General features: G+C 42.7%; 1 protein-coding gene and 1 long non-coding RNA gene across 8 annotated transcripts in view; one reads left to right on the plus strand and one right to left on the minus strand.

Moving 5' to 3' along the window:
* The first annotated feature begins 1076 nt into the window (after positions 1 to 1076).
* Positions 1077 to 4885, plus strand: LOC128340243 (uncharacterized). Of its 2 annotated transcripts, none has more exons than XR_008313545.1 (3): positions 1077 to 1333; positions 3604 to 3735; positions 3848 to 4885. It is a non-coding gene; the product is annotated as an uncharacterized LOC128340243 (long non-coding RNA). The 2 variants fall into 2 exon arrangements; XR_008313544.1 differs by lacking the exon at positions 1077 to 1333 and adding an exon at positions 2292 to 2479.
* The window catches only part of TFAP2B (transcription factor AP-2 beta), a 77665-nt gene continuing 54133 nt past the window's right edge, over positions 4208 to 27739 (minus strand). For 5 of the 6 annotated variants that reach the window (XM_053285172.1, XM_053285173.1, XM_053285174.1 and 2 more), the window contains one exon: positions 9299 to 12385. In XM_053285172.1, coding sequence (XP_053141147.1) covers positions 12085 to 12385 — 301 coding nt within the window. In that variant the 3' untranslated portion in view covers positions 9299 to 12084. Of the gene's footprint in view, positions 4369 to 9298; positions 12386 to 27739 lie in introns of those variants that run through there. The other variant, XM_053285170.1, reaches the window with a different exon arrangement.

Below are 27739 nucleotides of genomic sequence, written 5' to 3' on the forward strand. Positions count from 1 at the left end.
TGGTAAATGAAGTCAAACATAATATACAGTTGTGCTTTTTCCCAACCAAGTCAACGAGTCAGTAAATCTCACTGATTGGATTTCAGTGGAACTGGCTTCCTAGTAAATGAGGATGGGCTGCTCAGGCAGACTGACTACCTAATCAAACTTTTAAAGAGATAGTGAGAGAGTAAACTCCAGATTGCTTCAGACCAGCTTTATCACACGGAAATGTTATTTATGAGACCTCCTATAAACTTGGGCACAAGTTAGAACGAAAGGTCAGAATTTCCCCAAAGGTGGGGGGGGAGCACTAACTGTTTTATATAACAGTATGAATCAAGATGACGTTTGACCACAGAAAAAATGACCAAGTCCTTCAGAACATAGAAAGGAGTAAGAGGACTTTAGTGGTCGGAGAAAAACAGGCTGAAAATTAAGACAGCCTGGAAAACAGCTCTGAACAATTACATTTGTTGGCAGGATTCTGTTAACGTTGGATAAACTAAAATGAACGAAACAGATCACCAGAAAGGAGAGCGAAAAGAGGAAGAGGGCTGGATCTTCTCTTGAGAAGGAAGGGTGGGTCACCCCAAAGCCACACACCCAAATCCTAAATGCAACCAATCCACCTAAAGTTAGTTGGGGCCAAATCCAACTGGAACCAATGAGACCACTTAATCGCCACTAATTCGCTCAGTTCCGTTAGTTTCTATGGGACTTGAGCCACGACTGATGTTAGCTGGATTGGGGCCTTTGGTTTCATTTTAGTGGAAGGTACTATTCCAAGTCAGGATACAGGAACAACTTAAAATATTCACCAAGAAGAGAGTCCCCCGTTGATTTCAGCCTCTCTTAATCCTGACCACTGCCGGTCCCAATTCATCAACATTAGTCTCGGCTATTTAATTTACATTTATTTCTGTTTTCAAATGTATAACCCGCTCTCTCGGTTTCAAAGCCTTCTAGGCATAGAAGACCGAAGAAGTGTGAAATCCATGGAGCTTACTTCTGACTAAAAGTACTCAGGGAGGGTGGTACCAAAAATCAAATTCTATTCTTCCCACCAGTTTCTAGTAAGCAACGGATGTACACCTCCCCGCTTGTCCATGCTCTTGACTTTGGGTTACAGTTTTAAATTGCATCGACTCTTAGCCCAACCCTAAGCTTTTGGACGCGTAAGAAAACTCGCAGAGGAAAGATTCAGCTCTCCGTGGCAACGCTTTTTACCGCAGTGTCGCGATCCGATCTAAGGAACCTGTCTTTTCCAGCTCCGCAGTGGAACGATCATTTTAAGGAGAAACTAACGTGAGGGAAATTACTCGAAGTAGACCCGCTGAAATTAAAAGGACAAGTAAGGCATCACTGGCTTTAGATTAAGCAATACCTTGTACCTAACTTCCCCTTGACTTGTCTACTACTAACTTGTCCATTGCCACCTTCTCCCTTTAATTTACTCTGTATAATTTCCTTCTACTCTGTATAATTTTCCTCATCGGATCAGTCACTGGAGGTGTCTTCTGGAGGTGGTTTGTGCTGGGAACCAGAGGCGGCTTGGGGGTTTCTCCGAGCAGGTCTCCTGTTCCTCGTCTCCCAGCCCCACTTCACAGAACTCTTGCTCTGGGGACTTGGCAACTCGTCCATCCCTTTTCTTTCCGAAGGGGCGGAGAGTTTCCCTTGCCCGTTCGTTAGCTAACGAAGCCACCTCCCCAACGCCGCCGCCCCTCCCAGAGGAACTCCTGGAAGCGGGGTGGGGGGAGAGACTACCGGGCCGGCCCCTTCGAACGTTTCATGGAGGGCGTGTGGAGTGTCCCGTTCTTATATCAACGTTCCACTCAGAAGCATTCCTGCTTGAGAGGCAGCAAGGCAAGAATTCCACCCAGCGGACTTTGGCAGTGAACAAGAAATGCTGCCTCAGGCCCACTTTTCTGGCCAGAAGTGGCCACAGCTGCCATATACTGAGTCAGACCCTTGGTCCATCTCGCTCAGTATTGTCTACACAGACTGGCAGCGGCTTCTCCAAGGTTGCAGGCAGGAATCTCCCTCAGCTCTATCTTGGAGAAGCCAGGGAGGGAACTTGGAACTTGGATCATCTTCTCGCTTGTTTTTACGAAATCAGTCCAGCAGGGGTGGCCAACCTGAGCTTCTCCAGCTGTTGTTGGACTACGATTCCCATCACCCCATCAGTGCCTTGTAGCTGGGGATGATGGAAGTTGTAGTCCAACAACAGCTGGCGAGCTTCAGGGTAGTCACACACCTGTATTAAAAGCAGCAGGTGCTGCTCCCCTTTCCCCTCCCCTTGTCCAGCAACTTTGGCCTGAAGCCTTGGAACCAAATCGGGCTCACAGCCTTGACCTGCCAAAGAAAGCGGATCATCTGTCTCCCTTCTGCTGAACTCAGTGGGAGATCATTTCTAGACATCTGAAAGCTGTGACGGCATCACTCCGAAGTGTCGAGAGGGAAATCAATAGCACTCGTTTCTACTCAAATCAAGGTGCAGGTATCGATTTTTTAAACCAAGTATCTGGGCTCCCCCGGTTGGGAATCAGCGCCTTCGGGAACAACCACGCTCCCCTCCCGGCTGGAGCTATACAGGATTCCTTCCAACATTACACAAGGCCGATTTTCAAAGGACTTGAACTGCAGTTGTATAATGCAAACTTGGCCCGTCCCAGAGGCCGCCGCGTGCGATGGGTGGGTCCAGCCCTGGGAGAAAATTGCGCCTAGGAGCAGAAGGGTGCCCCCACCTCCCGCAATATTCTGAGTACTGAGTAATAAATTCATGACAGGGAATAATGGCTAACGTTAACATGAGGCTTAAAGGGTTTTTGGGGGTTTTTTTAAAGTGGGAATGAAGCTTCCTATCGATACCCTAATAATTCTCCTCAGCTCTCTCCATAACACTTTCATCGGCTGGCTTTCTATAGTTAGGTTCCCCGCAACCCTATAAAGCGAACTGCTTCTTCGATTGCATTGGACTGCAGACTTTTAGCTAGCCCAAGTGGCAAACACTTATAGAGCTCATTGATTTCAGGAGGGAGGCCGTGGTTAAGGGCATCGTTTCTTTTCCCACTGAAACGAATCGGGTCCACCCTTAAGCATCTGAGGGGTTTTCCCCGGATGCTTTTCTATCCTCTGTCCCAAATCACATTTAATTTAATTTGTTTATTTATTTAACATATTTTTATACCGCCCCAAACTTACGTTTTCTTCCCCCCCCCACAAAAAAGTGTTTTCCCCTCTCCCCTCAAAACTTTTAGATGAGAATTTACTCCTCAAGCCTTCCATCTGTTTGCACCCCTAAGTGGGGTGTGAAGAGCGAGGTGGTTTTATTGAGCTCTTACGCAGGGACACGCAGACACAGTTATCCATCGGAATCGTGGACTGATATGGGGCGGGTTAAAAGGCTGGCCTGCTAGCTAGCCAGCTAAATACATAAATAAACAGTGGTTAACATCGGCTTGCCAAGATTCAAGTTCAAGGGGAGGCAAAATGTCAAACTTGAGCACACTGGTGGAAAGTAAATAAGTTCCTTAAACAAACAAAAACAATGCGACTTACTTCTCGGGAAATGTGAGTTCGGATGGCAAGTGGACTAAATAATTTGTCTTTATTGTGCTGCAGATCTGTCTATAAAGTGCGAAACTGCCCAGCGAATGGCACCTGCCTGTCCTTGGTATTCCGTTCCTAGCTGCCTAGATTGCCTTGACTTCAACCGTGGACTTAGTAGGGTCGGACTGCCGTGCCTGTGTGTGTGTATGTGTTTTTTCCCCCTTGCTTGCTTCCCCTCATAATAATAATAATAATCAAATAATAAAGATTATGAGTCCCTTCATAATCTTTTCGGTTTCTCCGATCTCTCTGTTAGCATCAAGACAACATGACTGGAACAAAACAAAGCAGCGAGGAGCCATCTGTGCTTGGGGCAAAAAGGAATTCTGAACACTGCCGTCAATTTGGTAAAGGAGCCTTTACCTGTGACCGGTTAATGCTATTACCCCTTGTTACAAAGGCAACGACAAGCGGAGATCCGGGTTTCCTTTTGTACGGGCTTTTGATTTGCTTCTGCCGCTGGACAGAGAAAGCAGCGCCCTGATGAGGCCGGACTTCGAAGGCAAAATGAAACAAAGTATCTGGTTAGCAGGACGTGAGGTTTATTATAAGGGAGGCGGGGGCAAAACTGTAAACAAGTTCGGAGAGTCAGACAGACAAATCAAATGGCCAACACTTCTGAGAAGCAACGTTTATTTCTTTCCATTGTAGAACCAGGTCCTGAATTTCCCAAAGCCCAGAATGGGAAAGAAATGACTTTTCTTGGCTGCGGAAGTAAATCCGTCTTCAGAACTGAAGCAGCACCAACATGTTTTTGTTTTTTTAAAAAGAAAAAATCTGAAGAGGAAAATACAACAAAACACAACAATCTTTTTTATTCTTCTTATTATTTATGTAAATCAGGTCATCACTGGACAAGAAACCAATTTCTACCCATTACCATAACAGCTTGTCTATAAAGAACAGAAAAAAAAGTCAGATTGGGTACTATCTAGAGTCAAGCGTTTGCAAATATTTTTTTTGTCTTTTTGATCTTTTTTTCCTTGTTTTAAATTCCCCCACCCATTCACAGAGGTATAGTCACAGATAAATAACCCCAAAACTACTTGCTCGCCATATTTACACAATCCCGTTAAATTAAGCATAAATAAATATATACAAACTCATCATTGAATGCCTCTCCGCTCCCCACCCCTTTTCTGGAAGAGACGCTAAAATAGATATTATTCTTATGGAAAGACTATTCAAGAAGAGTAGATGTTGGTTTTGCTTTGTTTTAAATAAGGTCTCGATTTGGGCACAGGGAGGGAGATACTATGGATTTCACACTCCTGTTTCCGCTATCTCTCTTTGCCTTGTTATTTCCTTAGTGCTTGAACCTCACTATGGGAACGTACATCCCATGGAATGCAATGAGAGTTTCTTTCACAGAATGCATTTCGGAGCGTGGCCTTGGGCACACACCATTGGAGGCTGGCTTTCGCCATACATGTTTCTTTCCCCACCACACGCGATTTGTTCTTTTTTTAAAAAAAAAAAAATCTTTTTTACATGAAATCATATTGGCATTCTTCATTGGGATAAACAAATGCCACCCATCCACATAACCAGGAAGATATTTAATAAACAGGGCCGAGAGCATTCATCAGTGCAATTAAAAAGCATGGACTTCTTAATTGCAGATACTGAAATGTTAAGGGGTGTGTGTAAGGGAATTTTAATCAGAGCTGTCCCTCAGAAAAGGGCGTGCAGTGCTGATGGCGTTATTTCAAAAACGGTTATGTACATCTACTGACTCGGTCGTGTGGTTTTAGGGTCCCTCCCCCCACCCAAAGGGGAACAGAAACTATTTTTCTTTACGACTCAGCAGAGAGAAACCTTCATCGTTCTCAGTTATATATACAGGTGCGTTGAAATAGCTGTGTTGTTGCAGAATGCGGGGGGAATATTGGTCGAGTAAAGCGTGTTTACCCAGAATAGATGCTATGTCCAGTGAGGCTCACCCCACGTAAGCTGGCACAGAATTGCGCAGCTACATGTTGGGAGATGCTTCCTAGACTGACGCACCTGAAAGCATGCCTCAGTGAACATAGTGGGACTCACTTCTGAATACATGTTTGTAGGATCAAGATGATGCAAGAAATCGGTCGTCCAGCCTTTTAATTAAATTGGATAACTGGGCAGAAAGGAACGAGAGAGGGGTGGGAGCGGGGACAACCACGGAATAGACCCGTGTCCGTTGTTCAGTCCCTAAAGGGTTAAAATGGATGGCACAGGCAAGGGAGTAACTTCTCCACCCAGCCAGTTGCTTAAGATACCTTTGCTTTCTCCAGTGATTGTTTTTTAAGGCTTCTCCTACGGGGGCGATGATTGTTGTTAGTGGCAGCTGTTGAAGAACGTTACGCGGGTGGCTGGAGGAAGGGGCTGAGCCGACCAGTTGAAGGGGCTCTGGGTCCAAATCCTTGCTCGGCCTAGATCCAGTCACTACTCATCAGATTTGTTTCCCCTCATTGCAACTTCGCCTATATCTTTCTTTGGGAACGGGGAAGCAGGCGAGGGGGGAGCGATTTTGAGCAGAAAAATGGGCCGAGAGGGAAAGGGTTAACTAGCAATGCCTTATCCTCCCCTCCGTTCACGATAGCTGCTGCTTTCCCTTTACAACATTTTTTTTAAAAAGGCGAGGGAAAGATATGCTCAAGTGCGTGCAACAGGTAGTGTTTAGGTGAGATCAGGCTTTGTGCCACTTTACCAACAACACACCAGGACCCTAAATCATATCCTTGAAAAAAAAGTGTCATTGAAATCAGTGGAATTCCCTTCCAAATCTAAGAGCGCATTCATTTCCAACAATGTTTTGCTTCACCAGGTTTGACAACGCCAGAGTTGTTTTTAGATGTTTACAAGGTGGAATTAACCCACCTTGCTCTCACTAAGCACCTTTGCTTCAATTAACTAAGCACCTTTGCTTCTAGTCTGGTAAGTATCCATGCCCGGTTCAAACGCTCAAGAAACAGGATCCTTCAGTCAGCGTTTGGAAGTAGTTTTAGGGACAGAATTTCCCACACAGCAAAGTTTTTCCCAAGCAGTGGGATGAAAAGCATCACCTAGGGAATGGTGCCTAATATGAACCTGTTAAAAGCAGTGAGCCAGTGGTCATAAAAAGGGTAGTTGCCCACACATCATCCCTGGGAATGCCTTATCCTCTGTAGCTTGTGGTATTAACCAGGGACCCTGGTTCCAGCAGGAAGACAAGTTACTGGCTGCCCAGGAGCTGGGTTGTTTAAAAAGAGGTGGATGGTATGGGAATTTTGCCTTCCAAATGATTCAAAGGAAACACACCAATTTGGCTTGAAAATGGACTAGAAAAGGCCTCTCCCTTCAACTTTTTTGGGGGGTTTAAATGATAGCCTCTGCTGCTAATTGCAGGAGGTAACAACCTTTTCAATAATTCAAGGATCTAAAAGCACTAATCTGACAATTCTGGGAGGAACTGGAGGGGGAAGAGTACGGAAATAATGGATAAAATACTTGGAATTCAGCACTCTCCACTTAGGAAGCTGGGGTGGGGTGGGGTGAAAGTCAAGTTTGCCACCAAGCATCAACAGAAAGCTGCAAGCCAGCAACCAATTGTGGCTCTCTGATGAGGGCCCCTGTATTGCCCCAAACCTGTTTGTCACATTCCAACTATATGGCTGTAAGGGTACCTTAAAAGTCTTAGATGTATACCTTAAAATGTAATCTGTGAGTAGACTCCAATTTTGACTTTCTAGTGGGATTACACCACTTCTAAGACGCCTGTGCCATTAGCTCCATGACAAGAATGGCAGGAAGACATGCAATAGGAGAAACCTCTCCCAACAGGTAACTAACTTCAGCAAAGGGAATGAATAACTGAGGTCCCAGTCATGATGAACCGAGAAAAGGAGGAATATGCCTAGAAATACTCTACAAGCCATGCAAGTGTATGTTTCCCTTCAGCCTGTGCACACTGCTGCAGGGTCTGAGGATTCTAACCGCAACCCAAGTGACAACAACACCCGCCAAGTACCTGCAGAAGGTGATTCTACAGGGACAGTGAAAGGAGGGGCGAGGCATCCTTCTGAGGATATCTTTCAGTCTGTTTTTGTCTCATACACAATCACAGTAAAGGGGCAGAAACATCCAGTTCTGTATTATGGGGTTAATGGATTATGGGGTTAATGGCACTAGTTTCTAATCCAATAATAATTCCAGGGACCATGTTCATTAAAATCCTAAATGTTTAAGCTAGTGAAACCATGATGGGCTCCCCCCAAATATCTGGCAGGCAACTGTTTAGAGAATGTCAAGGCTCATATTTGGACAAGTCTTACAGAAGGTTTCATTTGCAGTAGTGAAATGTATAACTGAAGTGTGGATAAGGGTGTAATTTAACAAACTGGAAAGATGGGGTTTGCAGCTTTTCAGTTATTTTGTGCCTCAATGTTTTCCTTCTTTCAGTGATGGTAATAATAATGGCAGGCCTAAACATTTTGATTTTAGTCATTGGAATTGTGCTTCAGAGGACTTTTTTATGTTAAGGTTAGCCCATCTGGGTTCTTTATTAAGCTATGCATCAATGGTTTGAAAAGTAGTAAATTATTCTTGTGATGCATAAGATGATCTTACTACATTGATAAAAATCTCCACAACAAGTGGATTCAGAGATAACAAATATAGGAGGGAGGGAGTAAACAATATTCCATCTTCAAGCCTCAAGAAGTGCTATTTAGAGTAATACAGAAAATAAAAAGGTACAATTTTTCTTTCTGGAGAGTGAACAAGAGACACAAACAGGACACAGACTTCAAAAGGGTCAGAAACATAGGAAGCAGAAAGTATGGAGTGTGATCCAGCCAAATTAAAAATTCATTTGAGTTTCAATGGCATGTGCTTAATTCTCCACAAAAACAAATGAAACTAACTTTGAATACTTTTGAAGTTACTGGCTGCACTAAAATAGTCCTCCATGGTAAAGCAGTGGTACTTAGGGATAGTTACATCTTTGCTGTAGAATGCTGTGTTCAGTCTCCACAATTACTTTCAATGACATTCTAAAATTATTAGCTCCAAGACTGGCACCATAGCTAAGCAGTAAAGTGCACATGTATGCCTTTATGAACAGAACGTAAAGCCTAACCCACAACTGAACTAAAATACTTGGATTTAATGTAAGTCCCATCAAAGCCAATAAGACAGGAATTCCAGTCATTGTAGTTGGAAGTTCCACTGATTTCTATGAAACTTGCTTCAAAGGAAATATTCCCAGGATTGTATACATTCCAGGTTAAACTTGTGAGTCTTTACAAAAAGAACAGCAACAACACATAGGTCGATTCACTTCACAGGCCTACAATGTTCAGTGTGAAAGAACTGGCTTAATTTAATGTCTTAATGAGCCTGTGGACTGGGTGATTTGCAATTAGGAATATTGCAGTAATTTATTGTATGGAGTGGAGCATAGTTGTGATCATCAGGCTATAAAGAGTGTATGACTTCATGCTTGAAGCCCCTGCCTGTGTTCATTGGATGTATGTGTGTGGTGTGTACACAAACACACACACACACACACACACTAAAATTGCTGTTGGCCACAGTTCTCTGGCACGTGATGAGTATTTGTACATATGGTGAAGAAGATCTGTACAGAAGCTTCAACCACAACAGTGTACACTCAGAGGTGGACCTAGGTAATTTTGGAGACTGGACTTAAAGACCTTTGGAGCCCCTCCCCACCCACCCCCGCCCTGCTGCAAGTTAAGCATCATTTTTCAACATGTAGGTTATTGAGGTCACAAACCACACCACCCAGGACAAACTAAAGAGGATTTGGGGGACCCCCAGGGGGTGTGGAGGCCCTGGACTTTGGCCCCAAAGTCTAGAGGTAAGAGCGCCTCTGTTTACACTATATGCACTCTTCTTACTGAAAGCTGCAAAGATCTAAACTGTGTTTGCAAACTGAATTCCAAGGGCAAAGTTGATCCCAGTGAAATGAATGGCCATGGACTCAAGTCATTAAGCATCCTTAAGTGGAATTAAGTTCCACCAACATTAATGGTACCTGCAACCATGTATGTGTATAGGATCAAGATAGCAGACTTAAAGTATCTCTATCCTATTATCTAGAATGAATTCAGTATATTAGGCCAAAATGATGCAGAGACATAAGCTGTTTTGACAAAAGGGAAATGATTTTTTCCAAATGCATGAAACTCTATAGCCACTGTAAAGTCAACAACATTTTTCCAAGCTGATAACATGCAGGGTGAAATTCATCTTCTTGCACTTAAGCATGATTCCAAAGAAGGAGATAAAGACATTTTGAAAACCTCATTTATAAAATATACTGTAATGCACTTATTTTATGTATATGCCTGGAAGTTGATTGATTTCTCACCCCCACCCCGCAAATGACTTGCTCTTTGCCTTCCAAGTCAAAAGCTGCAAAACTCCATTTATAATCTGGAGAAAACAGATTTCCTTAAAATGAGATCCTGACTTAGAAATCACAGTTCTCTTTTCCTTCAGTCCCACCCGTTCCCCTCTAAACACTTAGCAAACCTGCTTTATTCTGTGCATTAAATACTACTGACCCTCCCCAAAGCATTTTTCTATATATTGGAGAAAACAGCATTTGCCTCTCAGTCTTACACCACCCATTCAGTTACCTTTGCCTTGTTTAATCTATTCCCTTTGAGCTTCTTTAAAGAAGTACACCTGCAGAATTCCAAAACAACTGGCTTTGATTTGAAAAGGAAAAAGTGTCACAATTGTGGATTTTCATCTCTGTACCTGATGAAATGTGTAGGGAGTTCTAGTCCTCTTTGAAGAAGCTCATAAGCCAAGCGGGCAAAGCTTTGGGAAACAGAAGAAAATAAAAAGGGTGCATATTCCTGAGAAGGAAATTACATACTCATCAAGACATTCCTGTTACTAACACTTCTTTAAAAGAAAAAAAGAAAACGAAAAAGGAAAGGAAGAATAAGTGCATGGAGTTTGTGTGTGAGTGATCTGAGACGTGTTAAAAGGGAGAGAACAGCATTTGTTGGCAATTTGGATCACATAAATTCTGAGCAAGAATTAGCAGATTGGCATCTCAGTCCTAGAGTCCCATGTGCATTCCCAATGCACACATTAAGCTCCTACAGAACTGGGCTTTTCTAGTCACTTCAGTAGAACACCTCCATCTGCATCTTGGTGATTTGAGTTGTCCCCTCCCAAGAGTTAGCTCCATGAGTACATCAGAAGTTCTGCACCCCCCGGGGATGGTCAGGCTGGGCCAACTGCCTTGAAAATAGGTCGTACTAGTTTCAAATATGGGATCAGTTCTGATGGAACATTTGTCCTCCTCAGGGAAGAAATACACATGAAAAAGTTGCATCTGATAGCAACATGTATGCAGGTATTTATGGTCCCCCCGCCCACATCTTCAGCTCTCAAGCAGGCTAATATGGAGCCTTTTCTTCTTCTCTTTACACCTTCTGCATACTTGCTTAACATTTTTCACATGTATTTCTCCATGGAAGAAATTCCAGTATAATATTCCAGACACTCTACTGGAAGGGTAGATTCTGCTGGTATTGTCAGCATTAGACCTAATGTGAAAACTCTGCACACTCTTACAGCCAGTGATAATTGGAAACTGCAGACTCAGACACTGAGGATCAAATATGCTAAATAACTAGTTTTCAGTAAATATTGAAAATTTAAGCAAATAGTCTATATTGACTTTGGAGCACTCAGTACCAGCCTAGTTAGCTAGCATGGTTTGAAACTCACAACCTCGGCCAGTTATCTGGGCATACAGTGGGTTTGTCCTTCTCCTCAATGGCACCTAGTCTAGACAGACCCAGAGAGTAGATTTGGTTTTTTCCCCATTTCCCTCTGTTAAGCAACCTTCAGAGACTATTGGAAGAGTTTGGGTCTAGCTATTCTGACACAGAGTGGCAATGGCAAGGTGTCATACAAATTAAGGGGCTACAGTTGATTGAAGAGGAAAGCAGGAAACTTCACTCTGAACTCAACCTTTAAATATAAAATAAATCCTTCCCCTTAAAAGGTTTTTGCTTTTTCTACTTTAGATAGCAACATTTAAAAAAAAAAAAAGAAAAAGAAAAGAAACAAAAACAGACTATGTATCTTGGCCAACATATCAACATTATCAACACAGTTCTTCCAATCAGTTATTGATTGCTTTCACCTATTATTATTTGGGTTATTTTTCAACCCCACTCCCCTCAATCATAAAAAAAGACTGTGGGAGGACAGAAGTGGAAACTCCTGGAAGTTGTCTTCAAAAGTTCCTTTGCAAAAGCCATTGAGCCACTGTTCCTGTTCCATTGTGCGCCTCTGACCTTATTTTTCCTTTGTTAAAAAATCTTTGCGGGTGTGACCTATCTAGTATAATTCTTCCAAAGCCCAATCCAATATCTTTAAAGCTAAAATTAAAATGTTTTTTAAAAAGATTTCTCTCTCTCTCTCTCTCTGCTTTTCCTTTAAATTTTTTTCCTAATTTCATTAGCTTCATTTTTTTTTTCATTTTCTGTGCTTCTCTTCCTTGTCTCCAGTTTTACTACCTGGTCCTTCCCCAGAAGTGTGCCTGTTAGCAGAGTTGTTGTTCAAGAACATCTTGTCCATGCCTTTGAGAGCTTCAGTCAGGTAGTTCTGGAGAGCAGTCAGGGCAGCGCATATGGCTGGGGAGCCAAAGCCGTGGGTGATGAGGCTGAAGTGAGTCAAGCAGCTCTGAATCCCTGGTTCCAAAATGGGGCTGGGCCTGCTATTGCCAATGGGCGTCCTGTCCTGGGCCAAGAGATCTGTGAATTCTTTACAAAGTTGCCTGTAGAGGAGGACAACACAAAGCAGATGACAAGAGCCAAGACTGATCAAGATCAAACAGCTTCATTATGAACACTTTGTAAAAATACACTTATCATGGTCTGACCATTACAGTAATACCCTTCCAGCACTGGTGGGAAACTGAATTCCATTATTCACCTATCACTGCTGTATTCTGCTCTTCGGAGCTCAGAGTAAGGAGGTTATCCTATGAGATGGATCAGTTACCATGTATCAATCTGACTTAAGGTCACCAAGTCACTCTGCTTCATGGCAGAGCAAAGGGTGGTGACTCAGGATGTTTCCAGTCTACATACAATACAGTGATCTGGTTCACACAATCATTCAAATCTAGGTTTAAAATTGGTAACTGACATTACCATGATCATGTAAACCCACACCAAGCTTATCAGTGTCCATCTGTGTTGCAAGATTAATCTGAGATTCCCACCTTGGCATGCATTCACACAATGATGCTAATGCTGGTTACTGTGTGAACCACAACACACAAGTCCTCATCAGAGTTGTTCTCTGCTGGCCTTTCACTCTACTGGCCTTTCACTCTAAGGCTACTCTTGGCTGTGTATTGGTTTGTTTTCTGTTTTTCATATTTTTTACATGCTTGTATCATTCTTACACTTAGAACAAATTAAACCTTTTTGTATTCTGTGTGATCACACTGCAGGTTATTATATATATTATGGCAATTTTGTCATCAACTTGAAACAAATACATTTTCCTTTAAGCACTAGAATCAATGCATAAATCCAGTGCATCCACAGAACTCTTGCCTGAGCAAGTTTCCACATTCATTTCAGTGGAGGGAACATACTGATGAATGCTTGTGGAATGGGATGCTCTGAGTGTGCCCTGTATATTGGAGTTTCCACACCAATCAGCTGGGTCATGTTGCTACAGTTTGAAGGTTCCAGGAGGAAAAGGCAGGGAAAACATAGTCAAGGGGTTTCTTCAAAGCAACATCACCCCTCTCCTCTTTGACCACCCTGTTCATTCTGCACCACAGCATATCACAAACAGAAAGGTAGCTCACTGCAGAGAAAGTATCCACAGATAACTCAAGCAAGAAAAGCCAGCAAGAGTCTGAAATGTGCATACTGAGGTGAACTATATCAAAATAATCTCAAACATTGAAGAAACAAACTAAACAATACTCAGGAAAAAAGGAGAAGATGTGTATACACACATTAGATCATTGCCAGCTGCAGGTATGGCACTCAACTGCAGCAGATTTAACATGTTCTCTTGTAACTGCCTCACAAGGAGAAGCAGGGCAATTGATCAAACTGTGACAAACCCTTAGGGAGGTGGGTTGCTCTTGTTCATATTTTACAGATCAGAAACATAGACTTGACCAAAGTTACCCATGATGCTTATGTTTCAGCAGCAATCCACATCTAGCTGTACAAGGAGAATCCTGACAAGAAATTCTCTCAAAATCTGTTTGTTGGGAGTGTCTTTGGGTTTTTTAATCTCTTGGAGATAATGTTTCAGTGCATCCTTCCCGAGCCTCAAAGCAGGAATACTTCTTTTAGGACTGTACCCAGCCTGGAACAACTCAGGCAGGGGGGCACGAGATTCTTTTTCTTTTTTTCTCCCACTCTCGTGAAACTTCCCCCCATCATGCTATACAACACTAAAGGATTCAGGTTTGTGACTGGCTGCCAGGAAGGGGAGCAGGAGATTTTAAATTTCGCAACAAGCATCTGCCCAGTTTTAATCCCCTCTCCCAGATACAACAAACTCTTAGGGGTGGAAGGCAGCAAGCCAATTCCTTTTCTCCCTTTCCCTCCCATCCCACCTTTCCATCTCCTGAAACCTTCCCCTGCTGTGCTATAAAGAGCTCAGGTTCAGGGCTGGCTAGCAGACTCAGACTTAGACATTTGTTGCATATCTATCTCATGGGTGGAAGTTTCTGAAAAGTGGGGGTGGGGGGAGGAATGTGTCATGTTTTCCTTTTCCCCTACTGAAAACTCGGCAAATCATGTGAAAGAGATGTGTGTTTTTTAAAAATGTCATATTATGCATCTGCTCAAGCCTAATCCACCCAACCCTCCCAGGATATTATAAACTACCGAAGAAGATTTGTTCCCATTCTGTCCTTTGCTTCCCTCCCTGCCTGAAAACTAATACCCTCAACACTCCAAAAGTGCTAGACATTCACAGGTCCTTCTTAGTCCACTGGTTGGGGTTTTTAAAAATGTATCCTTTAATTCATGAATTAATACATTCTGGCAAACCTGGACAGTGTCCTATGCCACTGTCCTCTTTTGGGGCATCTCCTTCATTTCTAAACTGACAGGCACTCAACCACTCCTTAGTTATTAAAAGAAAGCATTTTTTAAACATGGGGAAACATTTAAATATATAAATTCCCTCTCCCAAACATTCTGGTTCAGTCCATAATTCTACCAGTTATGTCTGCCATCCAATATTCCATAATACAGAGTCTGCATAATGCCCTCTAGGTCTAGTCATCCCACCAGCTGCAAATCTGTGTCTGTATTGCTCCACTGCAAGTTGCAGATGGAGCTCCTGCATGGCTAAAAGTTCGGCTCTGCAAAAAAATTCCTTGCACAGAGAAGACTAGATGTCAGGGAGAAGTCTAACATAAGCTCCTCTGACATGCTGGAATGTTCTGAATTGGAGAGCATTCTATGACATCCCCCCCCCCACCTGCAGGCCAGCGTTGTACAATCTAGATAAAATATTACTTGCTTATCAGAACTAGGCTTAAATCTCAAGTCTGTCAAAACATGAAGCTTTGATGTGTTGCTCCCTCTCTCTGCTAGTCCCATATGTTGGCAAACAGGTTCCATCCATGGGAAGCTTATAATTATACATAAGCAAGGCTGTACAGGTTTCTTACCACTAAATGTTTTCCTAGAATAGGCTGCGTTACCACAACAAGCATCCAGGGAAGCAAGGAATTGTGATAAACATGCCTCTAGGTGTCCCATTCGGGGCCTATAATGAAGCACATGAGAGCAGCAGCTTGCAGAAAGCCACCACTGGAATGACTAAACCAGGGCATCCATTTTGTTGCATGGGACCTTTATACGTGGCCATCCTTGATAGTTTCTTTATTATTGGTTATTTGCTGTAATGGCAATGAGGAAAGGGGCAAACAGTGGCGGGGGGGGGGAGGACACTTGAAGCTTTCTCATAACCTTTCTGCGCTACAGATAACAGCAAAGAGCTTTTTAAACCCTCAAGGGTATAAATAAATGAAGAAATACTACCTGGCTCATGCATACCTGAGTATTACAACCATAGGCTGGAATTCATCTTACATTAAATCTGGATCTTGAATTAAATTCATATGGATAACACAAATAGTTATGCACTTTATACACATACCAGAAAGATATCAGTTAAGAAAGTCTAGATGTGTTATTGTTTGGTTGTCTTATTGTAGCCATTTTGTACTTTTATAGTTACAACCTGTGGCCAGGACCAACATATAGGGTGGCATTGCCACTCGTGCGCCACCATCACGAAGTTCCTTCTCATCCCTACTCATGTTCTTTGATCCCTCCTCCCTCTACAGCCACTCATGCTGAATTTCACATTGTTCCAAGGATACTTCAACTCTCAGGAATGGCTTTCCCAGGGACTCTGAAGGCTGCAGCAACCAGGAGGAGGACCAGTGCCAAACTTTGAGCACATCTTAAAATGCCTTGACAAATGCAGGAATTACCTATCCCATCCATATCAATGTAGCAAAGTCTGGCCCAACTGCACCAGCACTCCAAGCAGTTGCTTCAGACAGTAGTGATTTACACTTTTGATGGGGATAACGTGGTCTTGCAATGTTGCATGAGATACTAGAGAGACTTTGAGGCTGTTCTCACAACCAGCCTAACCTAGCCTAGGGTAGCCCACTGGGTTAGGTGGTCATGAGAAACAGCAGGATCCCCGCAGATACCAATGCTTCCTGTCCACCTAACCCTCCTAAACAACCTGACTGGTAGCCAGGGTTAGGGGTGCACTCACACCCTTAACATGACTGCCATGCATTTTGTGTCTCCTCAGGCCTAGTTCAGCCCAAGGAAACAGAGATGGGTGCTCATTGGGAGAATCCCTCCTCCCTGATCCATGCTTCATGGAGCAGGGAGGAGGGATTCCCCCATCGAGCTCCATGCTTCATGGAGCAGGGCTGCTAGTGTGGGAGCATGGAATGCACTTCCACCACCAAGCCTTGGATCATCTGCAGGGAAGGTAAGCTCTTTAGAGCCTTCCCCACTACCTCTCTCAGCAATCGCGAGAATTGCCTGTGTTGGGTAGCAGCAGGTAGAAAGTGTGGTGTTTGCATGAAAGCAGCCCAGGTTCAGCCATGAAGCCTTCTGAATGGCCTAGGAAAAAATCATAGTCTCTCAGCCAAATGCTCCCAAATGGAGGAGCCCAAGATGGTGGCAAAATGGCAGCCTGTTTCAAGTCCTCCCTAGACTGATGTCCCTTTTGTGGAACATTGGAGGTTAGTTTTAAGGATTCTATCTGGAACTATTTTTGTATTGTGGAGTTGCAAAGCAGAATTAGCGTTGTGGAATTGTTTTATCTTGCACGGTGGAACGGTAAAAACTGGACGGCTTTGTGGTAACAGAGACAACAGCCTTGGATCGAGGACTCCCTCCAAGCCCTCAGAATTGTAAGTAAAAACATCTTTAAAAGTATAAATGGGGTCAAAAAAGTAATTACACACATCCCCTGAGCAGGGAGCAGCCAAATCAGGAAATCAATTAAAGATAGACCAATTTTTCTTGGGAAAGGAATTGGAGAGCATTACAGTTATATTTCCTACGAGCAAAAGGTGTGCTGTGCTGTGCTGCACTGGAAGCTGAACCCTCAATCCAAACTGTGTGATTATTTGACAGGTTTTCAGATTTTCTTCTAGAGTTTTTAAAGACAGTTCCTGTCTCCCTCTGTGCCAAAACAGGGTTCAGTCCAGTCCACATACCAGAAGGAGTAATCACTGTGATCTTGAAGATCAGGCCAACACAACTGAATCACACTGGCCCACCACCACAGAAAATACTAACTTGAAGGCTTCAGAGAGACTAGGCAGAAAGAGACCTCAGACTCTTGCCTAACAGGACTGAATAAAGATAACTTTGTTCATATACATGATCTAGAAAATCTACATGCGAAATCATAGCAGCCCTTAAGGATATCGAAAGGTCGCTGATAATGGCACAGGGAACAGCAAGGCGGTTGACAAAACACATTGATGATTCATCTGCCAGCAATATGGACACACAAGAGCTCATACAGGGGGATATGCAAACAGATAATTAGCACCAGTCTCACAGAATTTGCAGTCTGGCCTTAATTCCTCCATGATGGCCAAGCTAATAGAGATTTAAGGACTGTACTCAAGAAGCATCATAGGCAGCATCTTGGATGGGAAATATATGGCCACTCCTTGATATACAAGGAGTGAATTCTCTGCAGGGTGGCGGGGGGATATAAGTGGCCCTGAGAAGCATAGACTTTCTTTTAGATCACCAGAGAGGAACCAGACTTTAGGCCCCAGGAAATGGGTTCCTTGCAAGGGAAGCTGTGACCTTAGACTCCCCCTTTGCCCCAGCAGAACCTGCGCAACTTAATACATCCTATTCTATTGAAGACAAGCTGGAGCAAGGCAGCAAGTTTCTCTGGAGCTGGAACTTCCAACAAGAAGCAGTAAAGGTGCCAGTTTAGGGGCTGCCCTCCCCACCACCCGGTGGCTCTGACTCTGTGCAGTAACGATGCACAAGTAGGAAGCAAGTTAACAGCCTTCTCGCCTCAGCTGTTACAGAGAGCCTCATCTTATGCATATACTGAGCTGCAGGACAGAGAGCTGACAAAATCGTTGTTTTTGGAATTGCAGGAAGCCTAGCAATATGAAGCACTACAGAGGATGCATGCTAACATTGATTTGGTAGAAACTGTGGTGTTTAGAGACCCTCCCAGGAAAAAACTCTGCTGGCCAGGAAAGACCCTGAGACCTTTTCCTTATAACTGGATTGACATTCATTATCCCAGTGCCCCTTAACATTCATTTCATGGAATATTGCTGGCTGGATGTCTGGAGTCAAGGATATCTCATTTGTTAAATACCTTTCCAATTGTGTTTTGTTTGTTTTTACAAGAGACTTGGCTGACAGAAGATTTGGATGGTTATATTTCCTTTACACTGAATGCTGTCCCTGGTGCCAGAAGAGGCAGGCTCTGGGGGGGCTTGAGTTTGCTTGTCTCCATAGTGCTTCAGGTTTCAATTACTAAATGGCCCTCATTAGAGCATTATGCAGTGGGTAAATCTCATGAGGGTAAATCTCAACACACTGGCATATTGTTGATCAATGTGTATGTTCCACCGATTTGCACACATATGCAGATTAGGAGTATGTGGTCTAAGCTAGATAGCGATCTAAATGAATTGCCAGTTACCTTTCCGCAAGCATTTATAGTATTAGCCGGAGACTTTAATGCGAGACTGGGATTCAATTATCTGTCATACTCTAAATTTCAATGACACACACCTGATTGTGACATAGTCCCTCCCCCCACATTCTTATTCAACAATTTAAAGATAGGGTAAGTAACTATGCAGGCTTTTGTTTGGCCCAAACTTTAAATAACTTAGAATTATATCTACTATATGTTTTATAGTAGTTATATACTATAGGTAATAATAGTTATGTACATATAGTTATGTACTATATGTTCTGTTAAATTCTTGGTTTGTTTTATTCTTGGTTTGTTTTATGCTGTAAACCGCCTAGAGACTTCAGTAGTGGGTGGTATACAAATTTATTAAATACAAAAATAAATAAATAAATAAATAAATACTAAATGGTTCAGTGAATAATGACTACCCATTATGCTTACTGGGTAGGGCACAAGTCTTCTACAATTGATTACACCACAGTTTATCAGAACCTATTAGATTTAGAGCAGTTTAAAATAGCCAAACTCCCTGATGGTGATCATTTCCCAGGTGTCCTGTAAGTGAATCCTTTTGAAAGTCACCTTCCACTACTTCCCACCCAAAAATAGTAGCTGGAACTTGCCTTTCTCATGTAGGATGGTCTAACCAAATAAAGGATGGGTCATGCACATTCTAAAGTCGGATTCACTCTTTAATTCTAGCCAGCATATCAGATAGCTGTATGCTGGACTAGTTTGGGACTAGTCATGTGCATAGCTTAAATTTGTGGTTCGACCAGGACTGCTTAAATTCAAAGAAGGCTCTTACCAGTTCTTGTTGATCTTACAGAGACCAGTCATTGATGCTCCCACCCACAAGAACTAGTGCAGCAGAAAACACAATATAAACTGCTGCTAAAAAAAACCAAAGAGACAAAAGCAATAAAAGCATCCTAGCAACAACTGATCTCTGTAGAATCCAAGAATTCATCTTTCTTCCGGTGTCTTGGCTAGATTGTCACATCCTTCTGGTTGCATGGGAAGACCACTTTTGCATCTTATATGCAAATGTTGTGGATAAAGATTATGTATTAGAATTAGATCCTGGTGAAAAGCCACCTAGTGGTGGAGTGGGGAAATAACTTGATTAGCAAGCCAGAGGTTGCCAGTTCGAATCCCCACTGGTATGTTTCCCACACTATGGGAAACACCTATACCAGGCAGCAGTGATATAGGAAGATGCTGAAAGGCATCATCTCATACTGCATAGGAGATGGCAATGGTAAACCCCTCCTGTATTCTACTAAAGACAATCATAAGACTCTGTGGTCACCAGGAGTTGATACTGAATCGACAGCACACTTTACCAGAATGGCCAGTAACAATTCCTTCTCTGGCTAAGTGTCTCAAGCCAGCAAAAGCTCCAGGAAATGATTTTATTTTATTTAAAATGATTTTATGAAGTAATCAGAAACAATTTGGAATGGTGGATCCCAGTACTGGCTTCCCTTTTTACGTATACAGATTGCACTGGGAAGCAGCAATTATAATTCCTATCTATAAATAGGGAGAAAGGGATTTGCCCTCCAATTACCACCCTATCAGTCTCCTACGCATGGTCAGCAAAATGTATGCAAAGCATTTGTACGACCATTTAACAGATTGGCTTGACTCCTAAAACTTCCTAGCAGAGGGTCAGGCCAGATTTAGGCCCAGCCATTCCTCTGTGGATCAGGACTTGATATTATAACCTTTGGCCAAAAAATACATATTTAAGCCACGCAGTGCTTCATAGGCTGTGTTTGTTGATTTTTAGATTGGCTTTTGATTTAATTTCCAGAGAGAAGCAGTGGTGCAAGTTTTTACCAGCTACAACAGATCGATGTTTATTACTTCTAATTTAAAATTATATGAGAGATCCTGTCTAAAGATTTGCTGCATTACAGCTGGCTACGTTACTAAAGCGATATCAACCTTTAAGAGGACTAAACAGGGCTGCATATTAGCACTCTTATTTAATTTTAATATAAATTATTTAGTTGTCCATTTAGATAATCTGCATCATCACACCCCAAAGTTGGCTAATAAGCATCTCATGATTTTGTTATATACAGACGATGCCATGATCCTTTCCCAGGCACTGAATGGTTTGAAAAGAGCTTTGTGTTCTTTACTGCCATGGGCACTTGCTGGAGATCCATTATACAAAAACTAAGATAATAACTGTAGTGACCAGCCAGCCCTCCCCTAAAGAGGTAACCGGAAGTGAACCCTGTCCTGGACTAACAGGCTGGTCAACTCCAGGGCTCAGCCAATCAGTACACCAGGTGGATGGGACCTAGAGAGCCATTGGGAGGAAGGAGAGTTTCTATGTGAGGCTGGGGTGAGAGCAAGATGTGTGGCCATGGAGTATGGCTGCAGGAGGAAGGCTGCAGATCTTGCAAGATAGGGCTACAGGGGCTCGAATTCTCAACCAGGGTTTGGGCGAGTTCAAGACAAAGGAAGCCAGGGCTTTAGCTTCCGGAAGTTTAGTCTAGGGAAAGTTTGTTTAGTCAGATTTTGCATTAGACTTTCAGTTTCTTTTGTGTGTGCTTTGTATATCCCTGATACTGGTTTGTTATTGTTTACCGGTAACACAACTAAATTAAGAAACACTAGGTTTTGCCCACCCAGCCAGGGCATTGTAAAAGACTCTGTAAGCTTTTAAAGGTGCTTTTGTATTTTCCTGCATACCTGTTCCTTGCAACTGGGTAACCACGATTTTTAAAGCATGCTGCCACACCATCATTCGGGGTGCTTTTTGAAGTATTCTTGTAAATACCTACTGAGTATTTCTATATGCAATTAAAAGCTGAGAGAGCCTCAGATGGAAGCAGTCTGAGTAAAACTGTTTTTGAATAAAACTGTTTTTGTTCTTTTCTTTTACAAGCCTCTCCAAGTGGGGTTTTTAATTCAGGAGAAAGAAGGGGCTAGAAAGGGGTCTTACTCTGGTGCAATCACATCCTCAGACATTCAGCAACTACCAATTTTCTCACCACATGTAGGCTTGCATGTGGAAGATTTTTGTGCACTTTTCCAATAGAAAAATAAAAAGAGTTTTCCTTGGGATTTCCACCCCAAGCCCAGGGAGGGCCAGGCTTTGTAATAGAGAGGGGTAGTGGAGGCAGCCATTTTTGAACCTATCAGAAATACAGAAGAGTTTTAGAAGGAGCCTTTGCCAGAAAACTCAGCAGGGGTGATTCAGCATTTCTTTCCCTCATGTGAGCTTGCTCTGAAACAAAGGCTATACTACATTAATTTTTTCAAATAACCCCCCCCGCCGCCAAATTATATAATTGGGTGCTCAATTAACACAAGTTAAAACAGGACAAATGCTTTAAATAACTTGGAGTAATATCCAAGCCTCAGCAAGGCACCCATTTGGATTATGTGACTCAAAATGCTCAGAGATTTGGAACAGATACCCAATCTTTTTATTGCTCTAGAGGTGCTCAATCCATCCTGGCCACAATTAAACATAATTGTGTCAGGTAAGAGTGCAACTCCTGTATGGAGCACAACAATGCCCTTATACTAACTTGGTATTGTTTGAAGTTGTGCAAGCTAAATTCTTGAGGTCCATATTTCAGGTAGTGCATGATGTCGTGCTCCGAATACCCAAGTTGGAGTCTAGTCTTTGCACCAATATATTTGAATTTGCTTAAAAACTTTTACCCTTAAGGATTAGCACCCCGGTTATGGGTGACAGCTTTTTCTCAAATTGGAATATCTCATTGGAGGAGAGGTTGCAGTTGTATGGTTTCACTCCAGGACCATTTTCAGACAGCTGGCTTTATCGCGAGTTTACTGCGAGTTTGAATTTGCCCAAAAAACTGATGCAAAAAATGGATTATTTTTACTCTGGACATAAATTGGACTACATTTCAAAGCCTAATGAAAAACCCAAATTACAGGGACTTCGGGGTAAATCTGGCTGATATGTGAACACACACCCTCCAATCTGGAGGAGAAGCAAGCTCAAAGCCCCATCTGGAAATGTTCCTGGTAGACTTATTTCAATGGGCTATACATGAGCTAAATCGGTCCTCAGACAGAGAATACTACAGGTGAAACTTGGAAAATTAGAATATCGTGCAAAAGTCCATTAATTTCAGTAATGCAAATTAAAAGGTGAAACTGATATATGAGACAGACGCATTACATGCAAAGTGAGATAAGTCAAGCCTTAATTTGTTATAATTGTGATGATCATGGCGTACAGCTCATGAAAACCCCAAATCCACAATCTCAGAAAATTAGAATATTACATGGAACCAAGAAGACAAGGACTGAAGAATAGAACAATATCGGACCTCTGAAAAGTATACAGTGTGCTGTGCTTGATTGGCCAGCAAACCCGCCTGACCTGACCCCATAGAGAATCTATGGGGCATTGCCAAGAGAAGGATGAGAGACATGAGACCAAACAATGCAGAATTGCTGAAGGCCGCTAATGAAGCATCCTGGTCTTCCATAATACCTCATCAGTGCCACAGGCTGATAGCATCCATGCCACGCCGCATTGAGGCAGTAATTGCTGCAAAAGGGGCCCAAACCAAGTACTGAATACATATGCATGCTTATACTTTTCAGAGGTCCGATATTGTTCTATTCTTCAATCCTTGTCTTCTTGGTTCCATTTAAAATTCTAATTTTCTCGGATTGTGGATTTGGGGTTTTCATGAGCTGTACGCCATGATCATCACAATTATAACAAATTAAGGCTTGACTTATCTCGCTTTGCATGTAATGCATCTGTCTCATATATCAGTTTCACCTTTTAATTTGCATTACTGAAATTAATGGACTTTTGCACGATATTCTAATTTTCCAAGTTTCACCTGTAGATTTGATCAAACAGATTGGAGTCTTATTCTTAATAAGATGTTTTCTTAGGCCAACTTATTTTCTACAGGCTAGCTAGATCTCTTAGTCATCTTACAATCCCAAAATATCTCAGAGCTCTGACGCTAGCACACTTTAATGTTCTCCATACTTCCGTATTGGAAGGGAGATACAAGAACTTAGCATATGTTGAGTGCCTTTGCCCTTGTAGTTTGGGGGCCATAGAGAATCGTCAGCCCATGTATTAGTACTTTACTCTAATTTTTACAGAGACACCTGCCATGACTATATTTTACCCTTTTTCACCTTCTAGATCATTTTGACTCCTTTTATTTAAGCTATTTACTGTCTGACTAGAATTATAGGATTTCTTCCAGCGTGGCCAGGTTTTGCCTTATTGCAAGTAGGGTTTGCCATGACGTGACCTCTGTTCCTATGTGATGGTGGATTTGAAGTTAATATTAGTGGGGTAGCATCAGACAATAATGATCATTAATCCAACCAGTCAGCACTTAAATCAATGGGTTAGATTAGTGTGTTCAGCTAGACGTGCAGCTAGACAGTAATTGGATGGACATGGGTAATGTTACTTATCTTCAAACTGTAATATATGTAGCACCAAATCGCCAATGATGTTTTAAGTATGTTACCATATTATTTGATATGCATGGAATTGGTTATTAATTTGTTGTGTTATACTTTCTCTGGTCAGTGACTATAATAAATGACGATGATGATCATGATGATGATCATGATGACGACGACAACGATGACAATGTTCCCCACATGGCAGCATACTGCCTTGAGAACCCTGGACTCGCCTTTAAGAAGCCATGGGTTATATAGGAACATAGGAAGCTGCCAAGTCAGACCATCAGTCCATCTAGCTTGGTATTGTCTACACCAGGGATGTCAAACTGTGGCCCTTCTGCAGATGTTGGCCTACAACTCCCATCATCCCTGGCTATTGGCCACTGTGGCTGGGGATTATGGGAGTTGTAGTCCAAAAACAGCTGGAGTGCCACAGTTTGACATCTCTGGTCTACACAGATGGGCGGCAGCTTCTCCAAGGTTACAGGCAGGAGTTTATCTCATCCTGATTTGGAGATGCCAAGGAGGGAACTAGAAACCTTCTGCATGCAAGCATACAAATGCTTTTCCCAGAGCTGTCCCATCCTCTAGGGAAAGAACTTATAGTGCCCAGGGTGGACCCTGCTTAGCAAAGGGGACAATCCATGTGTGCTACCACAAGACCAACTCTGTAATGGAGTAGATAACCTCTCTTGTGACCAGAACTAGGAACTATTGATAGCTTTGCCACTCGTGGATTTTTGCCACTCATGGATTTTGTCACTCGTGGTTACTAAGAGTGTGTGTGTGCACGTGCACGTGCACATGCACATGCACGCACGCACTCCCTCTCTCTCTCTCTCTCTCTCTCTCCACTCCCCCAAAGGGATTTTCCCCTCCTTTCTCTCATAAATTAAAAAATAAAGTGGTATGCCCCATACTGGTGGGTCAAAACAAATAAAATTATTTTATTTTATTTATTAAATAAATAATTTCATTTAACATATTTGTATACTGCCCAAATCTCATGTCTCTGGGTGGTTTACAATTAAAACGTTAGAATAATTTAAAATATAACACAATATTAAAACTGTTAAAAGCCTGGATGAATAAATGTGAGTTTAGAGACTTTCTAAAAGTTTTCAGAGATAGACCAGCTCTTATTTTATCAGGGAGCGCATTCCAAAGCCTAGGGGCAGCTATGTCTGGTAGTCATGAGTAGCTACCAGACAAGCCTATGGCAACTGCCGATGAACCTCTCCTGATTATCTCAATGGATTGCAGAGCTCATGGCAAAGATGACACTCTCTTAAACACTCAGGTTATAAGGTTATAACCAGCACCTTGTTTTTTGACCGGAAACTTATTGGCAGCCAGCATAGCTTTTTCAATACTGAGGTAAAATGGTCTCTCCAAGATTACCCAGAGACCAACCTGGCTGCTGCATTCTGCACCAACTGAAGTTTCTGGACTATGTACAGAAGCAGCCCCACCTAGAGTGCATTGCAGTAGTCAAGTCTGGAAGTTAACAGCATATGTACCACTGTTCTGAGATCATTTATCTCAAGAAATAGATACAGCTGACATATCATCAGTCGAAACCGATAGAAAGCACCTCTAGCCACTGCCTCAATGTGGGATACCAGGGAGAGGTAGATCCAGAAGAGGCATATCAAAATCATCTCACAAGTTCCAGCCCTGCACAATAAGTACCTCCATCTTATTTGGGTTCAGTTTATCTCTCATCCAGTCCTCGCAGGCAATGGCATATAGGGAGGTTATGCCTTCTCCTGATGATGTTAACATGGAAAAAGATTTGGGTGTCATCAGCATACTGATAACATCCTGCACCAAATCTCCTGATGATCACTCTCAGCAGCTTCATATAGATGAAATAATATTGGAGACAAAATGGAGCCCTGAGGAACACCATATGAATGTTCAAATTTTGAGCAAGTCTCCTAGGGACACCACCTGAAATCTGCCCAGGACGTAGGAGTGTAACCACCATACAGCAGTGCCTCCCACCCCAACCCCCTCAGATGCTCCAGAAGGATACTATGGTTGATAGTATCGAAAGCTGCCGAGAGGTCCAAAATGACTAAGAGTCACATTCCCTCTGTCAATTCTCTGTTGGAGATCATCCATCAGGCTGGCCTCAGTTTTGTTAAAAATCAAGATAAAATAAAATAAGATAAAAAAATAAAGTGGGTGACCCACAGCCCCTCTGTACAAAGTGAACAATCCAGTTATGGGGCCAGACCCAAAGGTTGAAGACCATTTCTCATCATCATTCTCATCCAGGGACAAAGCAGAGAAGTAGGATGCTTGGAGGGCAACCAGTGGAAGCAAGAGAGGGAAAGGAAGAGAACTGCTGCTGCTGGCTTAACAGCACAGTGGCTGGCAACAGAAAGCCCAGGCATTTGCCTGCACATCCCATGCTTCCTCCCAGAGGGAACCCCATGAGAAAAGCCCGCAGCAGCAGAGGAAGAGGGCAGTGTCAGTGCCCAGGGGTGGGACAAAGCCAGTGGTGGCAACTTGTTACTGTTTTGTTCTTGCAGAGTAGAGCAACAAGCCAGCACACTGGCACCTCCCATCAAGGTAGCATGATGTTGATGTATACACGTGGAGCCCAGTGCCCACCAAGCTTGGCTCCCTAGTTGCCTGCCTCTAAGACCAGATCCAAGACTGGGTTGCCTGCCCCTAAGACCAGCTCTGAACACAAGTCTCAAGCCACAGGAATCGTGTCTCCAACTCTGAGCTATGAACACAACTGTGGGAAGACAATTAAGAATGCCTGTAATGGAATGGGTCTTTGTTCAGACCAAAAACTCATTCAAGTTTCACATCAGAACTTCCCTCAGTTCTAAAAGCCAATTTTGGCTTGGCTTTGTTGTTCCTTTGAGGATTTCTTGCCTGTTGTGAACCAGGTGATCTCCCTGTGTCTCCTTAGACAAGTACAGCCTCTAAGTATTCTTAAGCACCAGAACATCATACAAATGATTGCTCTTCTTGTTTGAAAACCTGCTGCTATCAGAGAGAGACATTTCACTTTTGAAATAAGTGTCTGAGCCATTGGATCCTAGTACGTTTTGCCCATCCACAAGAAGAAGAATTATTTAATTAGCAGGTGGCTTTAGTTCTTTCCCCCGCTAGACACTAAATTTGCAAACTTTTCCCTATAAAAGAAACAGCCAGCTTTTGTGTGTAGGTGAGTTGGGTGGGCTTGGCCATCAGAAGGACTCTTGAGGTTGCTGCTTCTGGAAGGTTACTTTTGTGTTCATTTAGCTTTCTTAGCTGAGACCATGCCGCATAGCTCCCGGGGCATGCAGATTTCATGATGCAAGCTCTTAATTTCTGAAACGCAACTCAAGACCTAAGATCTACTGAGCCTCCTGTCTAACACCAGACAGGAAGAAAGGCACCTCGTTTGTATATTTTAACCATTTTGCCTTGTTTGCCTGTAAACTGTCCT

Source organism: Hemicordylus capensis, chromosome 1 (assembly GCF_027244095.1).
Source record: "Hemicordylus capensis ecotype Gifberg chromosome 1, rHemCap1.1.pri, whole genome shotgun sequence".
Classification (NCBI taxonomy): domain Eukaryota; kingdom Metazoa; phylum Chordata; class Lepidosauria; order Squamata; family Cordylidae; genus Hemicordylus; species Hemicordylus capensis.